The sequence below is a fragment of the Fonsecaea monophora genome (assembly GCF_001642475.1).
Source record: "Fonsecaea monophora strain CBS 269.37 chromosome Unknown Scaff88, whole genome shotgun sequence".
In the NCBI taxonomy this organism is placed as follows: domain Eukaryota; kingdom Fungi; phylum Ascomycota; class Eurotiomycetes; order Chaetothyriales; family Herpotrichiellaceae; genus Fonsecaea; species Fonsecaea monophora.
The window spans coordinates 59,898-84,214 of NW_019174019.1; the positions used below are offsets into that span (position 1 = coordinate 59,898).

General features: G+C 52.1%; 9 protein-coding genes across 9 annotated transcripts; 3 read left to right on the top strand and 6 right to left on the bottom strand.

Annotated features, from left to right (window-relative positions):
* Positions 1-712: 712 nt before the first annotated feature.
* On the bottom strand, positions 713-2,074 carry AYO21_09226 (hypothetical protein; the record flags this gene model as incomplete). The annotated part of the gene is made up of 1 exon (XM_022659164.1): positions 713-2,074. One exon carries the CDS (start codon positions 2,072-2,074, stop codon positions 713-715), a length of 1,362 nt encoding a protein of 453 aa, XP_022508521.1.
* A 737-nt stretch (positions 2,075-2,811) lies between these two features.
* Positions 2,812-4,326, top strand: AYO21_09227 (hypothetical protein; the record flags this gene model as incomplete). Its single annotated transcript, XM_022659165.1, has 1 exon — positions 2,812-4,326. The coding sequence occupies one exon, from the start codon at positions 2,812-2,814 to the stop codon at positions 4,324-4,326; it is 1,515 nt and encodes a 504-aa protein (XP_022508522.1).
* Positions 4,327-5,163: 837 nt separating this feature from the next.
* AYO21_09228 (hypothetical protein) lies at positions 5,164-6,604 on the bottom strand (the record flags this gene model as incomplete). Its single annotated transcript, XM_022659166.1, has 2 exons — positions 5,164-6,284; positions 6,358-6,604. The coding sequence occupies 2 exons, from the start codon at positions 6,602-6,604 to the stop codon at positions 5,164-5,166; spliced, it is 1,368 nt and encodes a 455-aa protein (XP_022508523.1).
* Positions 6,605-7,249: 645 nt separating this feature from the next.
* Positions 7,250-9,178, top strand: AYO21_09229 (hypothetical protein; the record flags this gene model as incomplete). The annotated part of the gene is made up of 3 exons (XM_022659167.1): positions 7,250-7,314; positions 7,372-8,909; positions 9,030-9,178. 3 exons carry the CDS (start codon positions 7,250-7,252, stop codon positions 9,176-9,178), a joined length of 1,752 nt encoding a protein of 583 aa, XP_022508524.1.
* Positions 9,179-10,213: 1,035 nt separating this feature from the next.
* On the bottom strand, positions 10,214-13,164 carry AYO21_09230 (hypothetical protein; the record flags this gene model as incomplete). The annotated part of the gene is made up of 2 exons (XM_022659168.1): positions 10,214-12,535; positions 12,586-13,164. The coding sequence occupies 2 exons, from the start codon at positions 13,162-13,164 to the stop codon at positions 10,214-10,216; spliced, it is 2,901 nt and encodes a 966-aa protein (XP_022508525.1).
* A 939-nt stretch (positions 13,165-14,103) lies between these two features.
* Positions 14,104-14,800, bottom strand: AYO21_09231 (hypothetical protein; the record flags this gene model as incomplete). The annotated part of the gene is made up of 2 exons (XM_022659169.1): positions 14,104-14,370; positions 14,432-14,800. The coding sequence occupies 2 exons, from the start codon at positions 14,798-14,800 to the stop codon at positions 14,104-14,106; spliced, it is 636 nt and encodes a 211-aa protein (XP_022508526.1).
* A 781-nt stretch (positions 14,801-15,581) lies between these two features.
* AYO21_09232 (hypothetical protein) lies at positions 15,582-17,117 on the bottom strand (the record flags this gene model as incomplete). Its single annotated transcript, XM_022659170.1, has 1 exon — positions 15,582-17,117. The coding sequence occupies one exon, from the start codon at positions 17,115-17,117 to the stop codon at positions 15,582-15,584; it is 1,536 nt and encodes a 511-aa protein (XP_022508527.1).
* A 4,081-nt stretch (positions 17,118-21,198) lies between these two features.
* Positions 21,199-21,552, top strand: AYO21_09233 (hypothetical protein; the record flags this gene model as incomplete). Its single annotated transcript, XM_022659171.1, has 1 exon — positions 21,199-21,552. One exon carries the CDS (start codon positions 21,199-21,201, stop codon positions 21,550-21,552), a length of 354 nt encoding a protein of 117 aa, XP_022508528.1.
* A 444-nt stretch (positions 21,553-21,996) lies between these two features.
* AYO21_09234 (hypothetical protein) lies at positions 21,997-23,604 on the bottom strand (the record flags this gene model as incomplete). The annotated part of the gene is made up of 1 exon (XM_022659172.1): positions 21,997-23,604. The coding sequence occupies one exon, from the start codon at positions 23,602-23,604 to the stop codon at positions 21,997-21,999; it is 1,608 nt and encodes a 535-aa protein (XP_022508529.1).
* Positions 23,605-24,317: the final 713 nt, after the last annotated feature.

The window sequence follows — 24,317 nt, forward strand, 5'->3', positions numbered from 1 at the left end:
CCCTCTTCTGCCCTGTTTCGCCTACCCAGCCGAGTTTTGACGGGCACCAAGCAAGCTGGGATCGCTGGAATCACCGCCATCGCCACAGATAAACCCTGCCTCCCTGCCACCCTGCCAACCTGATTTCTTCTCATTCGCTGGCCTCCCGATCGCAACCACCCCCCTTTCCGCCATCCCCTTGCGAAGATACGAGTCGTCCAGCTTGGACTGCCCTAGCAATTCGAGTCCCGTCCTTTCGGGCTTTTCAATCCCACGTGTGGGAAAACTAGAGGAAACAGAAGGAAATTTGTGCCCCAGTGATACACGGCGTTGGAGCTAGCTCGTTCTTCAGCAGGACCAGGACTGTTTGCCGATTGATGGCATAGGGAGATACGCTTCTGTGGACCTACGAGTATCTCGTATGTGCTCGTAGGTGAACACTGATTGCGCAAGAGGGCCTTGCGATCTTGTGGTTGTACGGCTATCAGAACTGCTCACTGTGCAACCAATCGCATTTTTTGCTGCTCGCTAGGGACGCAAGATCGAAGGCGGGCATTGGATCCAATCGTCTTCTGAACAATGACAGACTGTACATAGCACAAGAAGCTATCTTTTGTGACGCGGCAGAGGGTGTAGGTCATATGGAAAACATCCTATCATTATGTATGACACCAACGGAGCCGGAGTGCCTGATTTCTGAGAATTACAATATTCCAAGATATCGAGGTTTCACCTATTTCCTGCCAGCTTTCTTCTTGATCTTGACCTTTTCAATTATCTCTGGCTTTTCCCTGCATGTCGGACAGTACCAGTCTTCGTCCTCGTCTGGAACTTTCTTCATGTTCAAACAGCCCGTGTGAAACCACTGGTAGCGACACTCGTCATTCTCACAAGCCACCATTTCCCCGTAACTGCGCTGGTTGCAGAAGCAGTAGCGCTTGTCGTCTTCTCCTTCTTCATCTTCCATTTCTTCATCCTCGCCCATATCACCGTCGGGCTCTTCTGATGCAGTTTGTTGTTGCTTCTTATTTCCTCGCCTTCCCCTCGATTGAGAGGCATCGGTTTCGGAGGCGTCTGCGGATGATAGTACAGAGTCTGCATCTTCTGAGGCTGCCGTGCCGCCACGCCCTCCCCGCACTGACGGCGATTGTCCCTTTTTGCGCCCAGCAGATAGCCTTCCCTTAGTTGAGCCTTTTTGCTTGAGCTTATTGACTTGCTGATGTGAGATGACTTTCTTGGAGAGGCCTGACTTCTTGGGAGGTCCAGCTGATACTTGTGCGCCTACGGATCGAGGCATACTCCCGGCTCGGCTTGTACCTGTGCCTGTAGGTGTCCCTGCTTTTGGAGTGCCTGGGCCGAGGGAGGATTGTCGAAGACCGGACGGCTGGGCAGGAAGGGTCGTGCCTGGAAGTGGGCCTCCCAATTTCCGTCGCTTGGTCTCGGCACCTTGGGAGTGTTCTCGCTCTCGTTGACGCTGTTGTTGAACGGCCGAAGCAGGTGTAGCTGGTGCAGAGCTCCGTTGGACAGGTGTGCTTCCAGTCGTGATTTGCGGCAATTGCCTAGCTTGGGCCTGTTGCATGGTCGCGGAGATATGTGCGTTGATTCTGTGTGCGTTTGTGTTGAGAGCACTAATCGACGCGTTCTGTAGAGGTAAATTGGTGGGTAGGTCAACAAAGGGCTTTTGTGTCTCAGCCTTGCGGTTGAAAACACTTGGTAAGGGCGGGCCGTCGACTAGTTGGCCATCACTCTGCAATTCTCGAATCTTCATATCCAGTTTCTTGACCTGCCGCTCCAACAGGGTGCATGCTTTTTCACTCAGGGCGACTTTCTGTCCCTGAAGTCCATGGCACATCTCGTAGTTCTTTTTGACTAGGTCAACATACTCGTTCTCCTTGGGATGTGGAGCGAGTACTCCGTTAAGTCTGAGATGTTTTTGGATGTTGGTGTCCTTTTGATTGATGATGGACAAACATTTCTGTAGGTCTTTGTCCTTGGCCTGAATCTCCTCCATCATGTGGGTAATCTCGGCTGGTAAGTTCGCCGCATCGTGAATGAATTGCTCTAGCACTGACGCGCAATCCTCGTTTGATGCCATCTGCGACGACTTTGATGGGGTCTGGAAGTAGTGGATGGGTGGAAGATGAGGATCTCAGGTTCTGGTGAATGTGTGGTGGCTTCGCGGTTTCTCGGCGGAGAACAGGGCAGGGATGAGCCACAATTATGGTCAGACCTCGATTTTATTGCCTCTCACTCATTCACAGATTCTGAAGTTGTCTGTCTAGCAGTCATTATGATGATATCCGACGTGGTTGTCACATAAGTGATGAATGAAACCAGAAAGTGTAGTCAAACATTTAGGACAAGCGAAGCAGACGACAACCAGAGTTTGAATTTGATGACTAAGAAAGACACAAGGCTAAACTTGTTATGGGTTAGCGTGCGGTGGCGCAAGTTACGCGCAACGTCAAAGTCTTCGGAGATTCTGGAACTTCGACTCGATTCTCGATTCTCTCTCAGCCTTGCCTCCCGCTGAGCCTCTTCATGATCCTTTTACTGTCTTCTGTCCTCAAATCATCCTCGGAACTCGCGCGAGAACTCGCGCGCTCATAAGTTGACTCGCCTCAGACCGGAGATTCCAACCATCAAAGAAGGATAATTGCGCTCCTCAGTTTCCTGCCATAAAGTCTGGCGACGGGTTCAAGGCAGTATCCCATGGGCGCTGAGATCACCAAATTCTGTTGATCGCGTCATGAACTTGAGCAAAACCGGATCACCGTCCTCTATCTTTCCATAACACTTCTACATCACGCTCTCTCCAACAACTCTTACACCATGGCTATCGTGGAGGAATATCAAGACCACTCGTCAACCAACCACACTCCCACCTTTACTCTCTCCGCCAAAATCCAACGCGAGGTAGAAGCCAACGGCATCGCCCGCCCAAAAGGGTACACTGTCTCATGGCATCATAACCCTGCCGTGGAGAATCATCACTTTGGCCAAACCCATCCTATGAAGCCCTGGCGTCTAACCCTAACAAAATCCCTCGTCCTGTCTTACGGCATGCACACGGCCATGGACTGTTTTACCTCACGTCCAGCCACCGAACAAGAGATCAGAGCATTCCACAGGGAAGATTATGTCGATTTCCTCAAGGTCGCCACCCCTAACAATATCTATATATTGTACCCCGAACTTTCAACGGGACCACAAGGCCACTCTTCCGCCGTTTTTGGTGTCGGGGACGATTGTCCTATTTTCGATGGCGTCTTTGAATTTTGCTCGACCTACGCAGGCGCGTCCATCGACGCTGCGCGCAAACTTTGTCACAAACAATCCGATATCGCCATCAACTGGTCTGGCGGCTTGCATCACGCTAAAAAGGCTGAGGCTAGCGGATTCTGCTACGTCAACGACATTGTACTCGCCATTCTTCAACTGCTCCGTTACCATCCGCGTGTCCTGTACATCGATATCGACGTGCATCACGGGGATGGTGTAGAACAAGCATTCTGGTCCACTGACCGTGTCATGTGTGTGTCATTCCACAAATACGACAAGGAGACGTTTTTCCCTGGAACCGGTCCGCTGGAGTCCACGGGACCGATCCACCCAGACAATCCAGGAAAAAATTATACCATCAATGTTCCACTCAAGGACGGCATTGACGACGATACCTACGACTACCTCTTCCGCAGTGTCGTCGACCCCACCATCAAGACCTACCGCCCCTCGGCCATCGTACTCCAGTGCGGCGCCGACTCCCTCGGTCATGATCGCCTGGGGTGTTTCAACCTCAACATTAGCGGCCACGGCAGGTGCGTTTCATTTGTCAAATCCTTTCAGATTCCTTTATTGGTCGTGGGTGGTGGCGGTTATACCCCGCGAAACGTCGCACGGGCATGGGCACATGAGACATCCATCTGCACTGGTGCAGATCACACGCTCAATCCGCAGCTACCAGAGTTCTTGCCGTACCGTGAAGCTTTTCGGAAAGAAGGCTTCACTCTGTTCCCCAATCTCGCTGGCTGGAAAAAAGAGAACCAGGTCTCACGGCAGGACGTGGAAAAGATCATACGACACGTGAGGGACCAATTGACAGAGATCCGCGGCGCCCCGAGCGTCCAGATGAAACACATACCGCAAGACATTCAGGGTTGGAGGGATGAAGTCGAGGAGGAATTGAAGGCCAAGCGGCTAGACAAGGAGGAAAAGGCGGAAGAGAGAGACGGAGCTGGTGGCCTTGTGGCAAAAGCAAGCAGGAGGAGAGAGCTGGAGAGAACAGGCGGCAGCTCGGCACTGGCGAGTGGAGCAGCAAGCGTGAGGTTAGGTGATGGTCCCAGCTGATAAGAAGAAAATACCTCGTACACGATACGCCGATAGACACGATGAGTTTGACAGGATCATCAGAGTCGGTCGGCGCTACCAGCTATCAAGCTTGTTCGCTCACAACAACGAGGTACCGAGTACGTTGAGGAGAAACCGTTGTTTGATTCCCTCCCAGTCTGGGACAGAGGGTTTTGTTTTCGCATGTACTGTACATACTATGTACCACCACCTACCACCTTCCACCTTCCACCCATCTTGATTTTTCTCGACAAGATGCGATTCATCGATGAACAAGATTCGCCTCCGCCAAGCTCTATCTACAAAGGCACCTACCTACCACTCTCTACCATCTACCGACCGACCGACCGAGTACATCTGTGCGTGGTGTCGCGGGAATTTCGATTCGTCTGCAAGCAAGACCAGGGTGGACCGGATATCAAGAACAGAATACATAGGCACTGGCTAGCTCAATGGAGAGAGAGAAAGGGGAAGAGAAAGACAGAGAGATACTTTGATGTACGAGTACGAGAACGGGTTACCAAGCGCAATGTTCGGAACACCTCTGCCAACCGCAGTCAGGCGATAGATGCTGTAGTGTAGGACTTGATTGTTTTGATTACTATGAAACGCTTTCTCTCAAGAGAATATGAACACGCTGTCATACGATTCCATCATTCCTTTTCTGTTATTTGGTCCGTTCAATTGCGCCATCTCGTTTGGCGAAAGTCAAAAAAGTAGGCATGGGTATCTGAGCAGCAGGGGCCATCGAAACACTCGTAGCTCCTCTTTGTCGGTCGCGGAGAGGCAGATGGTGAGACTCGGGAGCTCGACCCGACACGAGAATGGAGCTTTGTGCTATGAAGGCTCCGACTCGAGCTCGATGTCGACACGGGGCCCTCGATCGCCGTTGACCGTTGCCCGCTCTTTATCTTTTCCCTTGGCCTTGTCCCGCTCCTTGGTCATCTCTTTTCCTCGTTCCTTCTCCGGTTTCCACTTGTCTGCTTCTTCAAGACGGTCATACCACTCATCGAAATACTTGCAAGTGATCACATTCACTGGGCCACCATCACCACAGATGTCAAACGAAGGACACCTTAAACAAGGCACTTCACTCGTCCCTCCTGCGCCTAATCTCTCCAACTCCTCTTGCCGATACGCGGCTTTTCTGACGTCGTCGTGGTGGCTCACTTTGCGCTTGTCAAGTTGGAGTCGTTCGGTAATGTCCTGTGGAGTTTTGAAGCAGCGGTACATGGTAACGGTGTTGGTAATATGGTCGTCAGGGAGCTCGTTGCCATGAGGAGGCCGATGGAGCTTGAAGAGGCGATCATCATAGACCATGACCTGAAGCAATTGTGCAATGGCATTTTGAGGTAGCATAGACCCTGTGACTTTGATATTGAGGATATGCCTCGTGATATCTTCAAGGGTGGGATAGGACTTGTGGCCCAGACCGAACGGCCTGTACGTTTTCTGAGGAGCCGCTTGGTGCTTGGAAGTCCTGGCTTTATTGTTCTGCCCCTCGTTAGTCTTGACCAATTTGCCTCTATCATCCCCGTGCTCTTCAAAACCACTACTGGGTCGTTTGCGTTTTGAACCTGGATGTTCTTCCATTTCATCAGGCTTGACCTCTTGCCAGCTTTGAGTAGAAACAAAATGCTCGATGACGGTGGAGATGGTATCGATCAGTCCGATATCAAGTCGTCCTTCGGAGAACCAAGAGCCGCCCGTTGCATCCTCAGAAGGTGTCAAGCCGGCCAAGATGTACATCTTCCGCGATGGGTGGCTGACACTTTTCATCTGCTTGACCAGACCTCTTCCCTCAAGGACCCTGTAGACTTTTTCCAGGATGTTCCCATGGAGGGCAGTTTTGGACTGGATCTGTTTTGTCCACATCCCGGACGACTTCGCGCCTTCGATGACCTGCAACACGATTTGCTCATTGCGACTGAGGTTGGCGTAGCTGTAAAAGTCAGGACCTGAGCAGACACTGCAAGTTGGTGTAGTATTACTCTTTTGCTACATCTGGGTCTACCAGCTCCCAGCCTATACCACCGCCCACCCTATCATGTACACGGAAGAGCGAGTTTTTCGTGAGGTATTCGACGGTGGAGAGGAGGATTTGAAGATCTTGATTGGGGATGACTCCGGCACCCAACAGTTCGGTTTGGGAGAAGACATAGCCGTATTCGTAGTTTTGACAGCACCAAGCATGAAGAGCCTCAGCAGTGCGATCTCGCACAGGGCCGACCGTCGAAGGACCGGGACCGGGGGCGGGGGCTGTCTTTGGAGGCGCCATTTTGAAGCAATGGCTTGGAGGGAGATGTGCTACCGATGGGGGTAGAGATCTGTGTACATGATGGGTCAAGCAAAGAGGCCGCTGACCAAGAGAGTGAGTAAGAAGGAGGACGAGGACAAATTGGATGTCACCGCGACATACTAGGAGAAATTTTGCAGGTGCGTGAAGTGAGTGTGTCAAAAAGTGGAACTGAGGATGGAGTTGTGTGAACAATCTATTCTGGAAATTTTGGCGCAGGAGGATGCGGAATAGCGGGGGTCGTGGTATTCAATCAGGCTGCGAAATGATTTGCTCCAGGCAAGACGAGGCTGCCACCCAGGTGCCGGTGCGGGCGGAGCAGATGATTGCGCTCTAGGCACTTTTAGGCTTCTAGCCTTCTGGAAACCTCACCTGAGGTCCCTGCAGTGCTTCTCCGTAGTGGCCCGTGCACCGAATTTTCTAGCAATTCTGTTCGCTGCCCGCATTTGACGAACCAAGAAGTACATCAGGCTGTCGATTTCTCCAACTCATTTTCAGGCTCAGTCGATCGTGTGTACAACGAGAAGTTCTTACTCTGCAACACCTGTGTCTCATCTTCCTACCCTACCTGAACCACCGGTTTCCTTTCAACCTGCTTTACTTTGACTACTTAATTCCATCCTATCCATGGCCGACGCTCTGAAGGCCGAGGGCAACAAGGCCTTTGCGGCCAAAGACTTCAAAACTGCCGTGTGAGTGCTCAGCCCATGACATGGACCCTGATGAGTTGACTGACTCTTTGTTCCCAGTGACAAGTTCTCTCAAGCTATTGAACTAGATCCCACGAACCATGTCCTTTACTCCAACCGCTCCGGTGCATATGCTTCTCTCAAAGAGTACCAGAAAGCCCTTGACGACGCGAACAAGACGACAGAACTCAAGCCCGACTGGGCAAAAGGCTGGGGTCGAAAAGGAGCTGCGCAGCACGGTCTTGGTGATCTCGTCGGTGCAAAGGATGCATTCGAAGAGGCCTTGAAGCTCGAACCTTCCAACACTCAAGCCCGGCAAGGCCTCGAGGCTGTCGAGAGAGCCATTGAGGCGGAAGCCCGTGCAGATGGTGCCGATTTGGGTGGCTTGGGCAACATGTTCAACGATCCTCAGCTCATCCAGAAGCTCGCAAGCAATCCAAAGACATCGAAATACCTTGCAGACCCTCAATTCATGGCCAAGTTGCAGCGACTGGCAAAGAACCCTCAAGAGATGGGTCAGGAACTCGCCGACCCCAGATTCCTCGAGGTCATGGGTGTACTACTGGGTGTCGACATGCAGATGGGTATGCCGCCGGAAGGTGGCCCCTCTGATGCGCGGAGAGCCGCAGAAGAAGAAGAGGACGTTCCCATGCCGGATGCCCGGCCTCAGTCCAAGCCTCCACCGCAAGCCGAGAAGAAGGCGCCCGAACCCGAACCCGAACCTGAGCCCGAAGACGAAGAGGCTATCGCGGCGAAGAAGGCGAAAGAAGAGGCCGAGAACGAAAAGAAACTTGGGACAGAAAGTTACAAGAAGCGAAAATTCGACGAAGCTATTGAACACTACGGAAAAGCCTGGGACTTGCACAAGGATATAACTTACCTAACCAACCTCGGCGCGGCCAAATTTGAAAAGGGTGACTACCAAGGGTGTATTGAGGCCTGTGAGAAGGCTGTTGAGGAAGGCCGCGCCATGCTCGCCGACTTCAAGATTATCGCCAAAGCCTTCGGCCGCATTGGATCTGCTTATGAGAAACTGGGTGATTTGCCCAAAGCCCTGATCAACTACCAGAAATCTCTCACTGAACATCGCACGCCTGAAATCTTGGCGAAGTTCAAGGCTGCCGAGAAGGCTCAGATCAAAGCCGAGAAGGACGCATATATCGACCCAGAAAAGGCAGAAGAAGCGCGTCTGTTGGGAGCCGAGAAGTTCAAAAATGGAGACTGGCCAGGTGCTGTCGAAGCCTACACTGAACTCACCAAACGTGCACCGGATGACCCTCGAGGATATTCAAACAGGGCTGCGGCACTAATCAAACTCCTTGCCTTCCCGACTGCCATCCAAGACTGCGACGAGGCCATTAAACGTGACCCCAAATTCATCAAAGCATACCTCCGGAAAGCTCAAGCTTTGTTTGGCATGAAGGAATACAACAAGTGCCTGGATGTGTGTACGGAAGCCATGGAACATGATGAAGACGGTAAGAACGCCCGAGAAATTGAACAGCAGCAATCCAAGGCCCTGGAAGCAATGTACGCCGCTCGCCAGGGAGAAACGGAAGAAGAGACGAGCGCGAGAATCCAGAAAGACCCTGAAATCAGTAAGTGTGAACCCCTTGCCCACCAACTCCCATCACAGGCTGCTTTCAACACATCCACCATTTCCACACTCGCCACCTTGTATGAATTGATAGCTAACCACCTCTTCTTTTCCTGCACAGTGCAAATCCTTTCCGATCCGGTCATGCAATCCATCTTGCAACAAGCCAAGTCCGATCCGGCAGCACTGAACGAACACATGAAGAACCCTGGAATTCGCACGAAGGTTCAAAAGTTGATTGCCGCGGGTGTAATTCGCGTGGGACGGTAGTAGAGCGGAGATGTAATGGTCAGAAGGGAAGCGCGAGAAAGCGCGATGTCGTTCTGTGACGGAGGTGTCGGTTTTACCATACAAGCACGGAACTCCTCAAGAAGGGCATCTGAGAGACCAGGCGGTGTTGTGTGGGAAGAAGAACCAAGACCTGTCGATGGAGAGAGGAGGGGGGCAGATTTGGTTTTCTTTCTGTGTGAGTATGTCGTCGTCGTCGTCGAAACCAAATCAGCACCCCATGCCCATGGCACATGACGGTTTATGAGAAACATTTCGCCAGCGATTTGCTATTTATAATCCATTCCATCCATTCATCCATCCATCCATCAACAGCTGTGCCCAGTTATACTCACTCCCACAAACAAAACAAAGCAAAACAGTAACCCCCCCTTGGATGAAAACAATCTTGAGCGTTCCGCGAAGCGACCGAGGACAAAAGGACTGAGCGATTTACAGTATTTCCCTACTTCTTACTCGGTACTACCTCGTATCGTATCGAATCTGTTTATGCTCCTGTGGCCCACGTCATTCCCCGATGAATGAACCTGTACCTATACCTGTACCTGTACCTGTATCTACCTACCACGTCTTGTATACTTGTATGTATTAACGTCATATCGGATAGTCTCGAATCACGTCCAAGCCCCTTGTCACTGACTCATAATGGATGTACTTGTACAAGGAGGTCCACCACAGCATACGAGTTCACGTACCAGGAGACAAGATACATTAGGCAGGACACGTCATGGTGGACTGTTGTTCTCTCATACCAAGTCATAGCCATTCATCAATATTCTATTCGAACCACTTCTCTTCGAAATACCTGGTTTATCTTATTCTCAACTCCATACAGATTGAGCTCGTAAATATTATCTAACTGGTCGTCTGAAATCTCGTCGACTCACATGGCCGACGTACATAGATGTCCCTGGTCATATACCCAAACTGTCCTGTGAACGCTCAGAGATATGCGGCTAAGTGAGATGGAATCGTAACGGCTCGTTATAGCAGCTGAGGCCAGGAGAACAACGGCGCCTAATCGTCATCACTCAAAGCGCTTATCTTCTTGGCCAATGCCGCTCCTTTCAGACTCCTCGCGTCTGTTGGACTAGGCGGTGCTCCGAATCCTCCAAATGCGTCAGGGCTTTGTAACGCACGCTCGTTCCGGGCCTGGACCACAAGTAATCCAGTCTGTAATTGTCTCTCCCGGACGACTTTAATGAGTTGCGTGGCTAGGGGACCCAAAGCCTGACTATCGTCGCGTGCAGAGTTCGGTCCGCTACCACTGGAGATAACCATCGAATTGGACATCGATGACTCCGCAGTGCTGGTACTGAAAATGGCGTTGGCTGACTTGGAATAGAAAGTGCTGCGCCCAACGATCACCAGCGTCTCCGCAGGGCTGGGCTCGGAAATCGCTGTCACAAGTGCCTCCAGACCTGATAAAGGCACGTCCACGACTGTCACTCTCGTGTCGAAGCCGCAATCCGCGATGCTTGACCGGAGGGCGTCGAATTCAAAATCAGTGGGTGTCCGGAGAGTGTGCACCTTCGACAGAGGGGCCGTCTTGTCATCATGACTGGTGTCTGCAGCGTGGTGACCAACATCTGCATTGTCGTGTCGAACCCTTGCGTTCAGGATTTTCAGATCAACCTTGTGATTCTTGGCTAATTGCAAAGCGAGGCGTACGGCAAAGAGATCATCTTCACTGTCGCCTTGATAAAGAGCGAAGAGACGCGTCCGTCCACTTTCCGCCGATCTGAATTGGACGGTCGAGTTCATCTGATCTGCAAGACTGACTCCAGTAAGTGTCTTGTTTAGTTGTCGTGTTGAGCGATCAAGTCCTGGAGAGTCGATCTTGGAAGGTCCAGAGGGCGTGCAAAGGACTGTCTTGTCCAGGATTACACCAACGGGACATGTTGTTCTGGCCTGTTCAAAGATCTCTGCTGCAAGTGTTGCAAATTGTTTGTTCGCTAGCGGATCACCTGGCTTTGCGTCGAACAAGCTAGGGTACTCGGACAATGTTCCGGTCTCAGACCAAGGCACCAACACAAGATCACTCTTGATATCCCTGGCGCGGGACAATAACGTGCCTGAAAAGCTGTGATCAGGCACCACCGCAATCTGTCCACCCACTGCCATATCACACGATTGTCCAAAAGTGCCAAACGCCTTGATGACTGGGTCTCGCCCAGCAAACTCCTCGATCTCCGAGACGCGCATGACGCTGGACTCTCGTTCTGTTAGCTCCATGAGGCGCAGGCCGTGCACTTGGAGAGGGCGATGAAGTCTTGCTACTGAGCTCAGGGCTTGTGGGTTCAACATCGGCTCTTCCTTTGGGGTCTGGTCTTGATGCTCAACGGCATCGTGCTCTCCAGGTTTGTCGGCGAGGAGGGAAACCATGGTAAATAGACCAGGGAGACCATCGAGACGAAGATAGACCAATACCTTTTTTGCAACGTTGGTCGTGCGAAGAATGTCCGCCTCGCTGGTAGATTCCGTGTCAGTGTCGGGATGAAGCGGATTGCCATCCCAGTCAATCTTGCCTTGTTTCCAAAGCTCCAATTTCCGCTGATACCATGCCGGGTATAGCCACGTGGTCAGTGGCGTCGTTGCAAACGTGGTAACGAGAGCCATGACAACGAAAATGGTAAATGTGCGGGTGCTGAGGATTTTGGCTTGAAGTCCAATATTGAGCACAATCAACTCAACCAAGCCTTTGCAAGACATCAGAACGCCAATCGTGAACGATTCTCGCCAGACTAGGCCATTCAATCGGGCAGCCAGTGTTCCACCGGCAATCTTCCCAATGAAGGCGATTGCGCACACGCCAACCACATAACCCCATGTCAACCCGTTGTTGAGAAGTCCTAGATTGGTGCCCAAGCCTGACAATGCGAAGTAAAGGGGAAGAAATAGCACGCCAACAAGATCCTCAATTTTTTCCGTAAGCTTGATGGCGAAGCCTCCTTCGTGAGGCAGCATGAGTCCGATTATGAAGGCGCCAAAAATGGGGTGGATGCCAATGATCCCAGTAAAGAATGCGGATGCCAGGACGAGGAGTATTGTCAATGCAACCACCGTTTGCGTCGGACCATTGGCGAGACTCCCCGTCCTTCGGAGGAACCACATGACGATTGGTCGCACAGCAAAGACCAAGAACAATGTGTAACCGACAGCGACTAGCAAAATCCACAGAGCGGTGAGACCGGCGCCAGAATTAACGAGGGCGACACACAGCGCAAGAAGTATCCAGCCCACGACATCATTGCCAACACCCGCCGATAGCACGATAACTCCAACGGGGGTGCTGAGTAGTTTCAAAGTTGTTAAAATGCGGCAAAGGACTGGGAAAGCCTGGATTCGGTAAGTGATGACTCAGTGCCACCAGATGAAGGGATACATACAGTGATCGCCATGGCCACACCAATGAATAGCATGTACACGCCAAAGCTGATGGGAGCCAGACCGGCATCACTCCGAAAATCACGGTAAAGGCCCCATGCAATACCACAGCCGAGCCCGAAAGGGAGAGCCATTCCAAGAGCACCCACACTCAGAGTAATGCGCCAGTTGCTGGCCAGAAAGCGCAAGTCGACCTCCAATCCAACGAGAAACAGAAACAGCACCAGACCGAGATTGGCAGCCAGCGAAAAGGCTGGCATGGAAGCAGGGGGAAAGATGGCATTTGTGAACCCCGGGATCCTCCCCATGACCGAAGGACCCAGGAGGATGCCAGTGATGACCTCGGCGATCACTCGAGGCTGGCGAAGGTAGGCCAGAGGTACATGGATGATACGTGTGAGGATAATGACTATAGCAGCCTGAATTATGAAGAGTGTAATGGGATTCTTCGGGTCATATTGGGTGGGATTGAGACCTTCAAAGACACCGCCTTGAGGAACTGCTCGATTGGTGGAGGTGCTTGTGGCCGCTGTGGCATTGACCGTCCTTGTCAGGAACTCGGTGACGGTAGCAGTGGCCATGATGGACTATGTGCCGGACTTGTCACTCGAGATTCGACCAGGGAAAAAAAAAAGGAGAGGTTGAAAGAAAGTAAGAGTTAGGCAATTCGCGAGAAGGCGAGTGGTGTGCTTATGGCAATGGCATGTGGAAGGCCAGTGTCGATGCGGTCAGCTGCGTCGAGTGGACCGCCAGGAGGAGTGGATGCGCTTGGATTGCGCTAGGTGATGGCGGGTGACCCTGGGTCTTTCTTGGTATATCTTTTCGACCAATCCAAGCCGGGCTTGTGGCGATGAGGCAAGCCAGGTGCCACTTTCAATGGTTCCGTCTGCCCGTGTGGAGACTCCGACTCGAGACACAAGAGAAGATGGCCCATTGAGAAAGGTCCCGCAACAAGGGAGAAGGGAGGGTCAGGCGATGGCACCTCTCGTCTTTGTTCTGATCTCAAGGTCCATTGAGGTGGGCGAAGGGGTGGGCGAACGTGGCGGATTGAGCCAAGGAGAAGTTGGATAGAGAGAAGAGATTGAAGACTGGTGAAACAGAGGACCAGAAAGTAATGAAGCACATTGGCCGTCGATGGTGTGTTTGTTGTCTGCAAGGACCAGGTGCCAATTCCACGCAGTGCCTGCGCACAAATGAAGGTTGAATTCCTGTTGCCTGCGGTCTTGGGGTTTCTTGACTTGCTTCCCTACTCGGTCCATAGCCCCAAAAATGCCCATGCTCGGCGCTGCGGGTGCGTGTCCTCGTGCCCGCAGGCGCACTGGCCAGTTAAGCGGCATGCATGAAAAAAAAAAGGGCTCTGGCCCTGCTTCTTTATCCCCCTAATATATTCCGCTTATTGACTCTTGGATAAGCAGAGATCAGCCCTGGCGGCCCCTATTGGAAGCTGTGCTATTTGGTGCTCAAGTCATACAACGGACAACCTGACACTCATAACGCTCAATACTTTGTCCCGTTCGCCCTCACAATCTGCCAACCACATCCTTCGCCCATGCAAGACTGTTAAACTCGACCATGGCCATGTTGATCTGCTCCTTGTCCTCGGTCAAATATAGCAGGTCAACCCCCCTGACATCCTCCACCCCTGAGCCTACTCCACTAGCAGCCCAGTAGAATGCGATTCGAGTGCAGTCGTGGAAAATGTCCAGTGTTGTCAAGAGTGGAATGGGTGGGTTTTCAAGCACGGCGGCGATGAAGCTATCCTTGCCAGAGAAGGTGGCGTTTCCCAACTGCCTCGACGTTAACAATTGAGCAGGGCTGCCAAAAAATTGCGTGCTAGCTAACACATACCGAGTTCCCGGCTAGAGAATTGATCGAGTCGCTTGTTTCCAGATACTCGTCCGCAATCAGTGCTTGAGCTATCGCACTCGCATCCCCTCGATCTGACGAGGTAAGGATAGTCTTCCAGGATGTGACTATGTTCGTCGCTTGAGCATCACTCAGGCATCCGGTAGCCAGTACATCGGTTGACGCAGCGAGAGCAAGGCTTGGAGTCGCAGTGATAGTGATAGGTGGAACAAGAGCGCTCACGGTTGACGTCGTGGTAACAGTATCAACGATCATCGGGCAAAGTCTGTTCGCTCGTCCGAGCAGGTCAAGGAAAGAAGCTGAAGAAGCCGACGACAGAAGCAGAGCTGCAATCGCGCTGGTCCACATCATTTCTGCTGGAGGAGGCAATGATTGACACGGTCGACATACAAAAGGCAGAACTTGCAGGTTATGGCTATGTACTTTTTATAGCAGAGTATAGTAATCCCTTTTTTGCTCAAACACGATGTCGCGACTGGCTCTGAGACATGGCAGTCCAGATCGACTTGTCGTGTCACCCAAGGTCCGACATTCTTACAATTGCTGCCCAATTGCCCTGCAAAACAAAGCCAGGAGGTATTTGGTTCCAACCTCCGATCCGTAATTATATTCCTATCAAAGGTTGTGTTCAGGTGATTATGTTTCATATGTGCGGGTAGAGAGCACAGATTCAAATAGAACCAGGGGTATATGGGTTCAGAACCTCAGCTCCTTGCTTCAGGACGCTATATATAGGCTTTTCAATACACATAGTAATGTAAGGTGACGGTGTCGCTCAGGAACGCGTGGCAGAGACCAATTTAGACTCAATAATGTAGTCCACGGCTCTGCATGGAATATGAAGGGTACATATACATGATTCTTCAACATCACCGATGGCGCTTGGCCTTGTGCGCCAGCGGGCTTGCATTTGATGGGAGAGCTGACGGCCGTAGTGAGCTATGGCTTGGGCGCACAGGAATCTGTGTGCAGAAGCCACAGATATATGGCTCGGGTCTTCTCCGATGGTCGATACCCACACAGCTGGTGTGTAGCCACTTCGAACACGAATCGCTGCAGAAAGCCGCATTAGTGGGTGCATCAAAATAAACTCGACGACGGGTTGACCATTTACCGTCCGGGATCGCAAAACTTACCATTGAATCATGGGTATCGATCCGTCGAGCATGGAAGACTTGCACAAGCAACGCATGCTCACATTGCTTGCCAGACTTTCCCTGTCTGTGCTCGGCGTTGCCAAATCTGGATCCGTGATTGTTGTCGGCGAGGCGTTATAATATGCATATTGCCCTTGCTGCAAGGGAGGAGAAGAATGTAACTGCATTCGGCTATTGTGGTCCCCTTGTGCTGACGTGGACCGAGACCGGTCTTGAATGATGGCTCGCAATGCATATTGGGCATCACCAGTAGATTCTTCCTCCATGAGGGTGTCGTCTTCAATCGTAGAGCCAAGAATGGGCCGTTGCCTTCGGCCATGATGTACATCAGTCCCTCTGGTGTTTGATACACTGGAGACAGAGCTTTGATAAGATGACAGCCTGGCAGAGCTGGCCGAGCCCATCGTGGAACGAGAACTGGTTTTGGAATGACCGGGGCCCTTGTCCGATTGAGCTTGATCCTGATACCCCGCAAAAGCAAAGGAGTTGCTTCGACTGGAGACGATGTCAAAGTCTCTATCGTCAAACGACTCAGCTCCGCTGTCTGACGGTTCATCAAGGTCCATATCTCCAGTGTTCTGTGTCATTACTGTCTTGGCAACGCCATTTTCGTCGATTGCAAGCGACAGAGATGCTCGCTTAGCATTGCGGCTGCTGGTGAGAGTCCGCGAGATGGGGTCCGCGTTCGGCTTTAGGGGAGACGAGCGCCCTGACCGGTGTCTATTGGGTTCAAAGGATATGGGAGAATTGCGTCCTTCGCGGTTGCCCTGGGTCTGGAGTTTCAGACCGCGATCGTTCCGCACTCCAGTATGTGTCAGGCTCCGCTTGAGGCCCGGTCTGCTGTCCTTTTTCGGTGTGATGGGTCGTCGTAGGGCTTCCATAACCGACCGAGTAATGGACGGCTTTTTCACCTCCGCTCGCCTCATGCGTTTCATTTCTTCCTCCCGCTTGGATTCTTCGATCTGATGCGCGTAAGCCGGCCGCTCAGGAGCAGTGTTCTGCGCGAAGCGACTTGGAAGCTGGTCAAAGCTGCCGAACCGCCGTGCTGGTGAGCTTAGAAACATGCTTGGGTTCTCCATTTGCGGTTGAAAGACGCGGGGCGAAGTCGTGAATGGGGCGGGAAAGGCAGAACTGTCGACATTGGAATAACTGGCGGACCGGGGTAGGCTAGGCAAGTCATAAGGCTGCTCTTCGGACAACGGATCTTGTGCAACAAGACTGGGTACCACTGTAGACGAAGAGGCAAAAGAGCTACTCAGTGCCACTGGACTGTAGGCGAATGAACCATGGTACTGCTGGGATATAGAAGGATCATTGTAGTCGACGCTGGAGGGGTCCCAAAAGAGCCTTTGACTTGTGAATATTGGAGCCGTGACCGGCCCTACGGAGAACTGGTGAGCATACATGTCTGGAGAGAGTTGCAATGTTGGATAAAGGCCTGGAGATTGCTGCTGCATATATCTGCTCGGTGTTTCTGGGGGTCCCATCGAGGGCCTTTGGTTTGAAGACATGATGAAGGAAGTCGGATATTTAGCGTTTATGCCACCGCAATTGGTGGTACTCTGCAACCGAAAGTGAGAACCCCTTCTAAACTCAAAGTCTCTTCAGAGCTTCAGCGATGTATGTCGAGGTTCAACGATATAGAGAGCCCCGTCGCTGTAATTGCTGGCGGGGGTACGGGTCTCAGCCTCAAGGCTCGAGGTGCCCTATCACAATGTCCAGATCGACTGGCTTTGCCCGTGTCTTGTGTGTCTGGTAACCTCCTCTTGTCCAACCTCAGAAGAAAGTCCTGTGATGACCGGCTCGGAATATTCGTCTTCGGTGTGGGACCCGGATAAGATCCGCCGATCATGGAAGTCTGTGAACTGGCGAGAGGATATCTCAAGCAACGGTTAGCTTGATCCGAAAGATAGACAGGACAGCAATCTTCTCACACAACCCCTTCCCTTACAGATTGATCAAAGATCCACTGAGATCATCCTTCTCAATAGGGATAGTGGCAGCAATGGAAATATCACCTGCGCTCAGCACAAGTCTTCCCCCCAGGTTTCGGATTTTCTGAAAGGCCCAAGAACCGTAATCAATTTTAAGTTGGTCTCCTGCGCCGTATGTGCCTTTGGAGGTAAAGTTAGGTGGGAGGGCCACAAAAGAATTTGGAGAGAGTTGGTCCGTCTGTCAGAGAGGAATGCTGCACAAGAATGTTGTCGAGGAAGAACCGACAATGCTCTCAATCAGGGTTGCATGTTGAAAGAAGGTCGTTTCCGGCAGACAACTTCTATCCTCTTGAGGCATCGGGAGTCATCTGTAAGGCCTGGGACGTCGAGGGCATGATTGGACAGGCAGAGACGCAGACGGGAAGTTCGAACGAAAGCAGGCAAGGTTAAGCAAAAAATGGAATTGAACCTGAAGTGGGATGGGTGGATTGTGGATAGAAATTCTGACAGGGACCAGGTTTGGAGAGCCCCAAAGCCAGGCTCCCGGATGACAGAGGCAGTCAATTGACACATGGACAGAGACATGGCATTGGACAATGTCATGGTGGAGGTTCGCTTCTCGCCATTGTTCGCCATACGAGGCAGAAGCGGGCTGCTTGGGCCGATAGGAGGATATTTTTTTTGGCGTCAAGCCTTCTACGAGTAGGTTGAGGGGAGCCTGCTTGGTATGAGGAGTTAGGGATTCAGGTACGATGTGTGGTGCGCGAGCAGGGCGAGAGAATGATAATCATTGGCACGCGAGCCCCGGGATGCGAGATAATGGGGCCCGGAGAAACCAGATAGCGTTGGTACTTGGTACTGTACTTGTACCGAGTATTAGTTCATAAGTACCTCCATGGACCCTAAGACGGGTCCCCTGTACGGGTCCCCTGTGGATGTCTTGTAGGGCCAAGCATCGTCATCGTCAGGCACTCAGGCACCCGGGAACTCTCAGGCACCCCCGCAAGCCCGACACTTAGGTACATGCCCCTACCTAGGTACTGTAGTGGCACTCTTAGCTAGGCGTTCGATGCGTTGGCCCCTGGCTAAAGATGCAACCTTCTCTTCCCACCCGCCCTGTGTGCCCTGGATAGCTATCGCTAAATTTCTCCCCAACTTTTTTCATCCTCCACTATGTGGCTTCATTCCAATTTCCACGGCTGGCGAAATGGTGGGGTTCCTCATTGTCGATCTATGGTGTTCGATCGATTTGCCCTGGTATCGATGATGGTGTGAGGGCTATCAAGCATGATTCTTGGAAACATCATCCGCGGGCGGATGGTGACATTCCTACCTGCGTACTCATCAGTTATACAACTGGACCATTTGTCAGGGTCGACGACGATGAAGCAATATTCGGTGCTCGTGGTCTGATCAGAGTATCAGAACATAAGTGGCCAGTCATCAATTTCCCAACCCGTTGACAACTTCACATGTGAAGAGGATGTTCCAGCCGCGGGAAACCCATTCTCTGAGGAGCTGTGAACACCTCCTCCGTCTTCGCTAACCTTACGTGCAGTGTGCATACCCGAGGCGTCCCGCTACTTCGTCCTGTTCGCCGAAACCCCTGACGATTAAGCTGGTCTTTGGCTTTCTCTTCAGCTCTGACTTTGGTTCTTTCTTGTTTCGGTTAACGTTACACCCTCAACCCTCCTCGGCAGGTCTCAAACTTCGACATTGCCCCTCCAGGTCCTTGGTTTTTAGTCAGGACTGTTCCTTGCTCACGAAATTTGAGAGTTCTCAAGCTTCGCTAGAGCAGACTCATCCCTGCTGCCCACGCTGTGTGGCGTTGCGAGGTTTTCAGCTGCTTCCCCAGACTTCACAAGAAAGGGGCTGTGAACCCCTCGCACCGCCGAGGCGATTACATGGATGGGGTTTGAACGCCATCATGAGGTTGCTGAGGCCCAACAAATGATGATGGTCCGTAACTGGAGCGAGATTCCTCATGCTTGCGCTATCTTAGGAGAAGAGAAGACGTGAACAATCACTTTGACCCCTCCTTTGTGCCGCGGGAGGACTCTTGAAACCAGTTCTCCTATCGAGCCCGTGGTGGGGTCCAAGATACGCAATATCCACGACGTACCGAGTACGGAGTGCCTAAGTACGTACAGAGTACTTGGTATGTACCAAGTCCCTAGTCCTTATAACCAGAAAACTGGGGACTGGCCGGATCATTGCCGGCCCCTTGTTCACTATCACGTCTGTCTTGGTCCCGATAGTAGGGCGGTACGTTGCCTTGATCTACGCTGCAGCTCTCCAGTGCTTGTTCCAGGTGTCAAAAGACTACACTTTGCGACGGCTTAACCTAAGGTACAGGTGGCGTGAAGGGTTGAGGTCACGACATCCCCCAGAGTGACTGTCATGTCAGTGGGTTCTCGCCCCGGGAAACTCCCATGGTCGTGTCGTGTCTGCGCTGGCGCAAGGGGCCGACGATGTCACTGAGTGCTGACAGGCCTTGTTAAGCCCTTTCGCAAGGCTGCCCAGCGACCATTACATTATGGTGCATGTTCGCTCCCACGGTCATCTGCCACGGCTTCTCACCGATTTTCGCTCTCCACAAGGGCTCTTGCCAAAGTCCCGGTTCGCTCGGTCCAACTCTTCTCTTGCGCTGGCATGAGGAAAAGCAGGTACCGATCCTTCTTCCCGATGCCAAAAGTCAGGACAGAAATGTCTTCCGAGACCATACATCTACACCGACGGTTCTTTCCGAGCCACTTTGTCATATTTCACCGTACGCCCTGACGATCAGTGAAGATGACTTGCGGGCCGTTCCAGGAAGGGCAGACTGGCAGAAGCATGCTGAACTGATATGCGGCTCCGCCGTCTGCAAACTATCAATCTGTCGGGTTGAAAAGACTCCTAGAGCCCTTCACAGAGCAGGAGAAGGTCTATTGAATACCCGCCTTTTGATGTTGGTATAATATTTGTGGACCTGGTACTGCAGGTTCTAGGATGCTGCATATGTTTCCAGGCCTACGAGCAATTACAAGTATGGGAGTAGTCCTTCCTGAGGTTTGTAAGTTGGTATAGACGGCGCTTATATCATAATAAGTCTTACTTGACAGACGTCTTCACTCAGGGGCGCTGTAGCTCAAAACCTTCAACCCCAGAACCTAATGTTTGAATTTGGCGGTGGGGTGAGGCTGGGAGGGAAATCCTTCAGCACTCGATCTATATATCCGCCGAAGAGTCGGAAATCAACAGATTATGGTGCAGTAAAAGATCAGCAAGGTGGGCTCGCAGCACATGGAAACTCGGACCCCTGCAATCACGGACATGGGAATCCGCGGTTGATCTTCCTTGTCCCCTTTACTTTACCATTGACCGACCTTCAAGTGAGAAAACTAATGGGAACTGACTTGGCAGCTTGGTTGACATGCGGGCGGATCAATAGCCGCAGAAATATGTCTAGAATAATAGGAGACTCTGCTACTGCGGAGCAACTGCTCGCAAAGACGCACCAGTTGAACGCAGTCTGCCCAGTCACCAAACATCCTGTGAAGCACGCGAGTTCGAGCTGGACAAAGCGTCACACTCACCCACCCACCACTATCGCATCCCGACCTCTTCGCGGCCCAACTGTTGCTGAATACTCCCCCACAAAAAAGCGCGCTGATCAATGTCTACAGCCCTCAAAACCGTCCCGGTCTACTTGCTCGCGTCCGTCGTCCTCCTTGGCGCCTTTTCCCGTCTCACCCATGGCGCGTACACGCCCATATGGTACGCCTTCCAGGAATACCACTTGCCAGACGACGGCTCTACGGCCGCGACGGTGACGCCCGTCATCGACACTCTCGTCGGGTTCAGTCTCCTGTTCGGGGGGCGCGCCGTGAAACTCCTCGCCGCGTCGCTCAGCCTGTTGTTCTTCACGGCAGGGCTGGCAATGCAGGTCCACGCCGGGAAACAGTACAAAGGCGACGTGGCGCTGGCTGTGCTGGCTGTGGCTGCTGTTGCAAGGTTGCTTTCGAGATGAGAACAGAGAGGAGGGGGGAAAGGGATGATGTAGGTTTGCAAAGGCTCTGACTTTCTTGCTGTTGGTGCGGATGAGATGAGATTGGAAGCAAGGCTTTCGCTTGGTACCGTAAGGGAATGAGGAGGAGGAGGTGCTGGAGTCACCTGCATTATCATGGACATCCACGAGTCTCCCTCTTCCCCTGGCTAGACATGATATGTTGAGGAGGCCCACACTTTGTCCACGATGGACTGACATCAATGAGATACCATCAGCACACGCGGATCAGGAAATACTCGCGTGTGTATAACGTGACCTGCGAGTGCTATTGATGTCCTCAACATGCTACAATACATCCATTCGTTTTACCCTTCTACCGTGGCTGCAAAGGGTGCGCGCCTTTTCTCCAAGATTCTTCTAGTGCCAGCCAGATCTATCTCAAGCAAACCACGCAATCGGCTTCTATCAATCCTCGTCCTCATTTTCGTCCTCCTCATCCTCATCAATAGGTTCCACGAGCAGGTTTGCGCCCTTTCCCACCCTTGTGCCTATCGAACCTCCCCTTTCCAAATCATACACTATTCTGGGCATGGGCGACACCAGTCGAAACTTGTAATCATGCTCATATCCCTCTGGCTTCTCTGCATCTTCCTCCTCTTCCTCTTCCTCCCTTTGTTTTTCCGAATGTTTGGATTTGATGACCTCGTAACATTCCACGAAGGCATACAGTTCTTCTATCTCGGCATCTGTTTGAAATCTTCGGATGACTCGTTCGCCAGAAGGCAAGCGGATACTCACTCGAATGGCATCTTTGATCTCTGTGTCCAGTTCTTCCGGAAGTGAACGAGCACGCCATCTCTTCCACTGCTCCCTGTCTCTCTTCTTCTTTTCTGCCAGCCTTGCCTGTTCTTGGGCTTCTAATTCTGCTCTTCTTGCCGCTTCCTCCTCTTCCCGTCGCCGACGAGCCCTCTCACGATCTTGCGCCAATGATCTCTCGTAAGCCGAGTCCTGCTCCCTACGTAGATTCTGAGTGGCCTGGCGTTCTGCCTGCTGAGCTCTCGCTGCAGTAAGTTGCGTCTGGTGGGTCGTCATTGCCGTGGCCAACTTTGCAACCAATTCCGGTGCTGATATTGGTCCAACAGCACGCATGACAACTGTCATCGCTCCGGATGGTGCACCCGATCCTGGCTCCGAACCCTGGCATATGAGTGCCGCAAACGGGAACTTGGTACACTGAAGACTCGCAGATACTTGGTAGGCTTCCGAATCTCGTACATCTCCACCCCAAAGTATCAAGTCAGACCGGTGAGAGTCGAGGAATGATTTAAACTGTTGGGACAGTAGGGTCTCTCGGACCCAGGTATTATTGTCATCATGGCTGCGCGAGAGAAGGACCACAAGCATGAATTTGAGGTCCTTTTTGGCGGTGTCGAGGGCTAAGTTGAACCCGGATTCGGTGAATGGGAGAAGCGGCGCAGATGATTCTCGATCCTGACTCTCGGTGCCGTATTCTTCACTGAACTCTCGTATGAATCTCCTTGCATTTTCAGCTGGTGGTAGAGCCCGCCTCTGGGTGCGTGATTGCGACTGGGATTGGTAGAGAAGGCGATGAAAGAGGCGGGAGAGAAACGTGGGAACGAGGAATCCAAATGGCGACAACACGGTTGTAAATACTCTGTACAGGATATTCACGGGAGTAAATATGATGGAGAACAATGTCGAAGGACGATATACGGGTTCGTTGACTGTGCCGCTCGTGTCGACTCGTGTAACTATGTCCCCGGGGCTTGCCCGGAGAGGTCTGGGAGAGGTTTGTGATGCTGCTAGAAGCGACTCATACTGCAAATTTGTAGTTTGGCGGGCAGAGGCAGGAGGCAGTTGTGCTTGTGCTTCGGCGAGAGGGTCGCTTGCAGGTTCACCATCAAAGAAGCGGGCCACAGCAATTTGTACGTTCCATTCGCATCGTCGTAGGAGCGGGATCGCGGCGATGGGGTCTTGATCGGTAACGGAGGTGTAGGTTTGGAGAGCTTCTTGTTGGGACGCAGTTAGTTGGGAGATGTCGGGGGTCGACATCTTTCGAATCGAGACCGAGAGGCAGGGATATAATCGAGGGGGTTATCGCTTCGATCGAATAGACATGGTCAACTATGCTTCTTTCCCTTCTCTTCAAGCCTTAGCTTCACCTATGGAGCCCTGCCTAGGGTGAGTTGCGGGGGCCCACTATATTCAAACCACGCCAGTTGTATAGAGGTGTTGTGTGTAGGGAAGGCTAGATCGTACCGGCCGATGACTAGAAGCTCTTGTGCTGATGGCTGCGTTTGTGTGGTATAGGGAACGTGTCCACGCGAAGCCGCGGAGTGGAAAGGCGGATGGATGTATGTAATCCGCTGGTTGGACCTTGGACCCTTGTGTTGCCTCGACAATCCCGCCGACCACCTCCATCTCCCACCTCGTATCACTTACTCTTCGCGAGACTTGACTCGACAAACCGCATTCCATACAGAGCGCGGCTGCGCTCAGAATCCTGGTCATATTTTTCCTGGTTCACTGCATTTTCTGGCTGGCGACTACGCTATTATCGTCGTTTCATCGCTACTATTTCTTAATTTTGGATATCTCAGTCGTCATGTACATTACCCTCGCTCACACCTCAACAGTCACAGGACCAGCCCCGGACATCTAGCCTGCGCACAGACTCGAAACTGTGTCTCTCTCCAAGCTCGGCTCTGGCGAACCCAGGAAATGCCTTGATCCTTACCGAAAACTCCAAGCCTGCCCTCCCAAAG